This window comes from Camelus ferus, chromosome 15 (assembly GCF_009834535.1).
Source record: "Camelus ferus isolate YT-003-E chromosome 15, BCGSAC_Cfer_1.0, whole genome shotgun sequence".
Lineage (NCBI taxonomy): Eukaryota > Metazoa > Chordata > Mammalia > Artiodactyla > Camelidae > Camelus > Camelus ferus.
The window spans coordinates 53035920-53043771 of NC_045710.1; the positions used below are offsets into that span (position 1 = coordinate 53035920).

General features: G+C 49.8%; 1 protein-coding gene across 1 annotated transcript; it reads left to right on the forward strand.

Annotated features, from left to right (window-relative positions):
- Window positions 1-291: 291 nt before the first annotated feature.
- On the forward strand, window positions 292-7450 carry SPR (sepiapterin reductase). Its single transcript, XM_032497822.1, has 3 exons — window positions 292-860; window positions 1498-1788; window positions 6670-7450. Exons 1-3 carry the CDS (start codon window positions 539-541, stop codon window positions 6858-6860), a joined length of 804 nt encoding a protein of 267 aa, XP_032353713.1. The 5' UTR covers window positions 292-538; the 3' UTR covers window positions 6861-7450.
- Window positions 7451-7852: the final 402 nt, after the last annotated feature.

Here is a 7852-nt window from a genome sequence, read left to right on the forward strand (position 1 = left end):
AGAGCGCTTTGTTCACCAGGAGGTAGCTGCTCTTACCACCGCCCCCCATCGGGGAGGGTGAGTTCCCTAAGCCCAGAAGGGACCCGAATCCCTGAACTGGCATAGGCCACGTGCAGGGATGCTCAGCATTGAGCAAGGTGGCCTGACCTGGAGGGAGTCACTTGTGCAAGCAAGTTGGGCCCGGACTTGGGAAGAGAATGCTTCCCAGCGGGTGACTGAAACGCGTGGGGTGCAGGGCGAAGGGTGAAGCTACGCTCCGCAAACGGTTAGGGCTTCCTGTGGAGGCCGCGCCTCCTGCCCTTCCAGTTTAGCCCCCCGGAGCTCACTTCGACTTCCCAGTTACCTCCATTTCCACTACCACGGAAACCGGCGCCGGCTGCTCTCCGCCCGCAGCTTCAGGTTCCCGCCCACGCCGGGCGGGGCCCCGCCCACTCCCCAACACCGCCCCGCCCACTCCCCGACGCCGCCCCGCCCACTGCGGCCGCCCGGTCCCCTGCCGGGTCTCAGGTTCCGGCCTCAGCTCGCGGAGATCGGAGGCATGGAGGCGGGCGCCGGCAAGGTGGGCAGCCTGGGGCGCGCCGTATGCGTGCTGACCGGGGCCTCCCGCGGCTTCGGCCGGACGCTGGCCCAGCTCCTGGTCCCGCTGCTGTCGCCTGGCTCCGTGCTGGTCCTAAGCGCCCGCAACGACGAGGCGCTGCGGCAGCTGGAGGCCGAGCTGGGCTCTGGGCGGCCGGGCCTGCGCCTGGTGTGGGTGCCCGCCGACCTGGGCGCCGAGGCAGACTTACAGCGGCTGCTCGCCGCCGTGCGCGAGCTCCCCAGGCCCGAGGGCCTACAGCGAATGATGCTCATCAACAACGCGGGTAAGACCCCCGCGGGCGGGGCCGGACTCCACCTGTGCGAGCGCTTCGGGGGTACAGCTTAGTGTCCCTTTCTGTTCTCACTTCCCCCACCACTTGGAACTTTAAAGGTGTCTCCTAGGAGTCAGAAAAGACTCCCGAAAGACCTAGTCTATGCGATGTGCGAGGAAGACCCGATGCTGTCACGGAAGCTCATCTTGCCCCCACCTGCCCTTTTTGCCCCCCACCTCCCCTTTTTTCCGCCACCTCCCCCCCATTCTCCCCTTCCGGATTCAACGCCAAGTTTTTCAGAACGCCTGTAGAACTTTCCTAATCATCTTGCTCGGCGCCCTCTGGCGGAGGCGTGAGTTAGGATAGGGGGTTTCCCAATAGAAGTAAATTCCCCCATTTCTCCAATTGGCCCCCAGAGTTCCGCTCCCCTCCACCACCACCACCCCCCCCCGCCCCTCCCCCGTACCCCGCCTCCTGTCCCGGAGCAAAGCGAGTCTGCAGCTTCAGGTGTGGGTTCCCCCAGGTATATCCATCTGCAGAGCTAAGAAGATGGAGGCGTCTTCCGAAGCACTAGGGAAACTCCTCTAGGTCTGGATGGGAAGGGGATTTCTGGAATAAATTGAGTGATTCCTAAGGTCTGGTTTTTCAGCCACTCTTGGGGATGTGTCCAAAGGCTTCGTGGACCTGGCTGACTCAGCTGAAGTGAACAACTACTGGGCTCTGAACCTGACCTCCATGCTCTGCCTGACTTCCAGCATCCTGAAGGCCTTCCCGAAGAGTCCTGGCCTCAGCAGGACTGTGGTTAACATCTCATCCCTCTGTGCGCTGCAGCCCTTCAAGGGCTGGGCACTGTACTGTGCAGGGAAGGCTGCTCGTGACATGCTGTTCCAGGTCCTGGCCGCAGAGGATCCGAGTGTGAGGGTGCTGAGCTATGCCCCAGGTAGGTGAAGCATTACTGCTGTCCCTGTGCCCGGAATTGGCCGGTTACCTTCTGGGGACTGAGCAAGGAGCCTCCTCTGTCCCCCTCAGGAAAGGTCCATAGAATATATTGTCCCTGAATCATGACCCATCACTCCTTAAGGGAAACACAGGCTCCAAGGAAGTTTAGTGTTGGCAGGGGCAGGCAGCTTTAGTTAGAGGGTACCGATTGAGCTGCCTGGACTTGAGGGTGGGGCCAAAAAGTCTGAAAGATTAGACTTTGAGAGATGATTAGGATTTAAATAACAGGCCTGTACCTCATTTCTTCATGTAAAATAGGGAAGATGCTACCTGTCTTGACAGAGCAGTTTGGAGGACTGAATGATGTCATGCATGTGAAAGTGATTCCTAACTGTGAAGTGCTATCTGATTGTTAGCATTTCTAATTGTTAGATAGGACTTACCACACTGTATTATGTTCATATGTATACTTCTTTACATCTCTTTCTGCGCAGGGACTGTCCATTGTCCCCAGCACCTAGCAAAGCATCCCACTGAGCCAGTCTGCAGTAAATGTGAGCTGAATGATGAGCAGACCGACATTGTTGAATACTGACCATCCCAGACTGAACAGTGCTGGAATTCTGGGGGATGCTGGGATAAATAAGATAGGGTCCCATCCTCAGGAAAGTTAAAGGGTAGGGGGTCTTGTGACCCTTGATCTGGCTTCTCATCGCCTTACCATAATGCCACTGTACCCCATTCTTAAAAGTGAGGCTTCTATTCTAGGCTTGAGGTTGCTGAAATTAGAAGGTGGTGACATAGCTGTTATATAATGTCTGAGCAACGTAGAGATCCAGTAGCTTATTCCCCTTGGAACCCTAGGAGCAAAGAGGTGGATTGACCTGACCAAAGTCCAGATGGGGCAGAGCCAGGATCAAACCTTGCGTCCAAGTTCATAATCAGTGCCGTGTCTACTTCTTCATGCTCTTTAGTACCCAATCCTCCCTCCCTCCCTCACGTATACAGTTACTCTTACAGCCAACATTCAACCCAGCACCCAGTCTGAGCTCAGCCTAGGATTTACTCAGTCAACAGGGAGCAAATGGAAACCACAGTCAGGAGCAGAGCAGACTCCGGAATTCCATGCGACTGGGTTACGTCTCAGGGGGCTGCCATGGGCATTATGAGGAAGTTGAACTTTTTGTGAGGCTCCCAGGGCCTGAATGAAGACTGAGACCAATTAGGTTTTTGTTTCAGTCTCTGGAAGAATGTTCTAACAAGTGTCCAAAGATGGAGTGGGTTGTTTGGAAAGGTAGCAAGTCCCTACTTACCAGGGATGCATGAGTGATTGAAAGATGTTTGAGGATCAGAGGGGTGATTCTCCTTCCAAGCCTGAGTTTCCTTGATTTTCTGCCCATGAGATCCATTAACTCCAAATTCTTGGGTGCTGTGGCTCCTATATGAAGAATAGAAAGTGTCTATAAGGGTTCAAGAAAGAAGCAATTCCTGTCTGGTGGGGTGACCAGATGGCTTAATTGGAGGTGGCTGAACTGGACATTGACCTTGAGGACTGCTTCCATATCAGCAGGTGTAAGGCAACCTGCGTGCAAAGGTGGGAAAACTCTCCAGACTCATTTTATGAGGCCAACATTGCCCTCATACCAAAACCAGACACGGACACTACAAGAAAAGAAAATTACAGGCCAATATACTCGATGAATATAGATGCAGAAATCCTCAAAATTATTAGCAAACCAAATTCAACAATACATTAAGAGGATCATATACCATGATCAGGTGGGATTTATTCTAGGGGTGCAAAGATTGTTCAACATCTGCAAGTCCGTCAGTGCAATACACCACATTAACAAAATGAAGGGTAAAATTTATATGATCATCTTAATAAGTGCAGAAGAAGCATTTGACAAAATTCAACACCCACTTAACGATTTAAAAGACTCAGCAAAGTGGGGATAGAGGGAATGTACCTAAACATAAGCAAGGCCATATATGACAAGCTCACAGCTAATGTACTTAATGATGAAAAGATAAAACCTTTTCATCTAAGATCAGGAACAAGACAAGGAAGCTATTTTTTTTTAACATTTTTATTGATTTATAATAATTTTACAATGTTGTGTCAAATTCTAGTGTAGAGCACGATTTTTCAGTTATACATGAACATACATATATTCATTGTCACATTTTTTTCTCTATGAGCTACCATAAGATCTTGTATATATTTCCCTGTGCTATACAGTATAATCTTGTTTATCTATTCTACATTTTGAAATCCCAGTCTGTCCCTTCCCACCCCCCGCCCCCCAAGGAAGCTATTCTTACTACTTTTATTCAACATAATATTGGAAGTCCTAGCCAGAGCAATTAGGCAAGAAAAATCAAAGGCATCCAAATTGGAAAGGAAGAGGTAAAACTATCTCTATTTGCACATGACATATTACACATAGGAAACCCTAAAAACTTTACCAAAAAACTATTAGAACTAACAAATTCAGTAAAGTTGCAGGATACAAAATCAATTGCATTTCTATACATTAGTAATGAACTATCAGAAAGAGAAACTTAAGACAGCAGTCCCATTTACAGTTGCCTCAAGAAGAATAAAATGCCTAGGAATAAATTTAACGAGGTAAAAGACTTGTACACTGAAAACTATAAGGCATTATAGTTGAAGATACAAAATAAATGGAAAGATGCCGTGCTCATGGATTGGAAGGATTAATATTGTTAAAATGTCCATACTACCCAAAGCAGCCTACAGATTTAATGCAATCCCTATCAAAATTCCAATGGCATTTTTCACAGAAATAAAGCAAATAATTCTAAAATACATATAGAATCACAAAAGACCCTGAATAGCCAAAGCAGTCTTGAGAAAGAGGAACAAAACTCTCCAGCATCATACTCTCTGATTCAAAACCCTATTACAAAGCTACAGTGATCAAAATAATATGATGTTGTCATTAAAAAAAGACATAATTTACTAGTGAAACCATCTAGTCTTGGTGTCTTGGAGAAGGTATTTTGGGGTTGAAATATTAGCTTCATAAACTTGGATGTACAAATCTCTCCCCAGATTTAGGAAGTTCTCAGACATTATTTCTTTAAATAAGCTTCCTGTTCCTTTTTTTTTTTTTCTGGGACTCCAATAATACATAGATTGTTTCTTTTAAATGTAACCCTTAATTCGTGTAGGCTTTTTTCACTTCTTTTTTCTTTTGCTTCTCTGACTAGATGATTTCAAATGACCTTTCTTCTAGTACACAGATTTTTTTCTGCTTGGCCAAGTCTTCTGTTAAATTCTCTAATTCTTCAGTTCAGTCATTGTATTCTTCTAGGATTACAGTTTGGGTTTTTTTTTTTTTCTCCAGATGGTTTCTATTTCTTTGTTGGACTTCTCATTTTGTTCACACATTGTTTTCCTAATTTCATTTAGGTGCCTATCTGTGTTTGCTTATAGTTCACTGAATTTCTTTAAGAGGATTATTCTGAATTCTTTGTCACACAGTTCGTAGATCTCACCTTTATGGTCAGTCATCAGGGTTATATTAGATTCCTTCAGTGGTGTCATGTTTCTTTGATTATTTATGATCCTTATGGCCTTGTGTTGGTGTCTGTGCCTTTGAGGAAGTAGGCACCTCTTCTAGTCTTTATAGACTGAGTTCAGCAGGAAAAGCTCTGCACCAGTCAAGCCATCCAGTGATTCTGGGTGGGCCATCTGGTGATGTCCATAGCAGGCTTGCTACTAGAGTCCTTAGGCACCTATTGCTGGGGTGGGTCCAAATTCATGTGTCTGTGGTAGTCAGCCTGGCACTAGGCCTAGCTGGGAGCCTGGTTTGTGGGTACATTCACAGACCCTGATCAGAAGCCTGGGCCCACAGGAGCCATCTAGGGGCACAGGAGTTGGCTAGTGCTGGGATGTGCCAGAAGCCTGGGTTCCCAGGAGCTGCCCAGGCCCAGGAGCCAGCTGGTGCTGGAATAGATCAGGGGCCTGGCTTCACAGGTGCCCCCTGGGAGCTGCCTAGGGCTGTGGGACCACTGGAGCTGGCGGGTGCTGGGGTGAGCTGGGGGCCTGGTTCATGACAGCCCACAGGGAGCCATCTGGGGCCACAGGAGTTGGCCTGGTGCTGGGACAAGCTGACTCTGGAGCCCCCGGGGAAGATGGGTGCTCACTTCACTCTCTTCCCACAGGGAGCATGTCCGTCCCCACACTGGGCTGCCGGGGCTTGGGCAAGGGGTGGTAGGGTATGTGAATTTGTCTTTCCTACCTTCCTCGGTGGGTCTTTTCTTATTTCTGTGCTTCAACTCAGGTGGCGTAATTCCTCACCTGGAATCCTTGGCTCTTTTGAAAATAATTCCATATGCAGTTAGTTGTCCAAATTGATGTTTTTATGGGGGCACAGCTAGAAATTGTCGTTTTGCCGACCCCAGTGATGTTTTAGCAAGATGACTGTAGCAGAGGTCTACAGGAGGAGTTGAAGCAGGGAGGGAACCAGTGTTGCATAAGGGGCCTGGTTGGCAGTTTGGCAGAAGCCAAGGGTCCTACCTGGTGACTGACTGATTGGCTGTGGGGGCAGAGGGGGTGGGGAGAGGAAGGTTTGAGTCTGGGAGAGGGGTACTTCGTGGGAAAGTCAGGGGAGGTGCTGGTTGGGCAGGAAGTGCAGACTCGGTGGTCTCGAGGGACCATGTTCAGAGGACATTGGAATTTGAGTCTGGAGCTCAGCAGTGACAGTGTGGAGCTTTTGATGATCCTGATGACAGGTGTCAGCCAAGATGAGGTGTCACCTTCTGGCCAGATGTGACTCCACCCCACCCCACACACACAGCAGGGGCCCCTGCCTCAGCCGTGTTCCCTTGTCTTCTGCTCCTCATCCTCTAGGTCCCCTGGACACAGACATGCAGCAGCTAGCCCGGGAGACCTCCGTGGACCCAGACCTGCGAGAAAAGCTGCAGGAGTTGAAGACAAAGGGGAAGCTTGTGGATTGCAGGGTGTCAGCCCAGAAACTGCTGAGCTTGCTGCAGAAGGACAAGTTCAAGTCTGGAGCCCATGTTGACTTCTACGACGAATAAGCCCATGTCCTTGGCTTCCTGGGGGGCTTTCTTTCCCTCTTTCAGGCACACCCAGGAGCCCTGCACCTCCCCACATCCTGCCACAGTGCCACTGCCAACCCTGCCCTCAGATCCAGCCAGCTGTGAGGGCCCCGGTGGCTGAAGTTTCTAATCTCAGTAGTCTGGTTTGACCACCCTGAGTTAGGAGTAGGCTTGGGAGAGACATGTTGTGGGTTTTGGTGTTTTCCCACCCCAGGAGTAGAATTTTAGGGATAAGAAAAGCAGAAGAAGCTAAAACACTGAAGAGAGGAGGTTGGGTCTTCTGCCCATGGCCAGTCCATGGGGAGGAGGGGGCTGAGCTAGTGTCAAATAGCAGGGCCCATGAGGATTCACAGATGGCCGGGAGGGGAGGGAGGACAGTGCAAGTCCCGGCCCACAGGGATGCCCCTTGCTCAGGGTGGCAGGACCTTCTGTTAAATTTCATGTCCTCAATCGGATGCTTCTTCCCTCCAGAACCTACCATCCATCCCCAACATGGGGGAGTGGGTCCTGAGAATTTATGTACACATTCAAGACAGATACAAATAAAATGTGGATTGGCCTTTTTTTCACCTGCTTTCTCCTCTGATATAGGTCCTATGACTAACTCCCTCTTCTGGGCCCAGAAATGTACCTGAGGCAATTAACTCAGACTTGGGGTGCCCCGTTATTTCCTGAGGAGTTGTCCTGGGGCTGTTTCTCTTCTCACTGAGCCCCACCCAGTAGCAAGCCCCGGTTCAAACAAACTTGGCCTGGATGAACATGCCCGGACACCTGTTCCTCCTTCATGCATTTGCCTATCCTTACCCTAGCCTTTATTCCCCTTTCCACACCCTTGACCTGTTCAGAGTATCCAGCCTCACTGCCCGACTCACAGCCAGCCATCCCGGCCCTTGGGGAGGGGTCCTTTTCCCAGATCGCTTGGATTCCCAATTCTGCCTTTTACCCACGTGGCAGTGCTCTGAATGAGCATG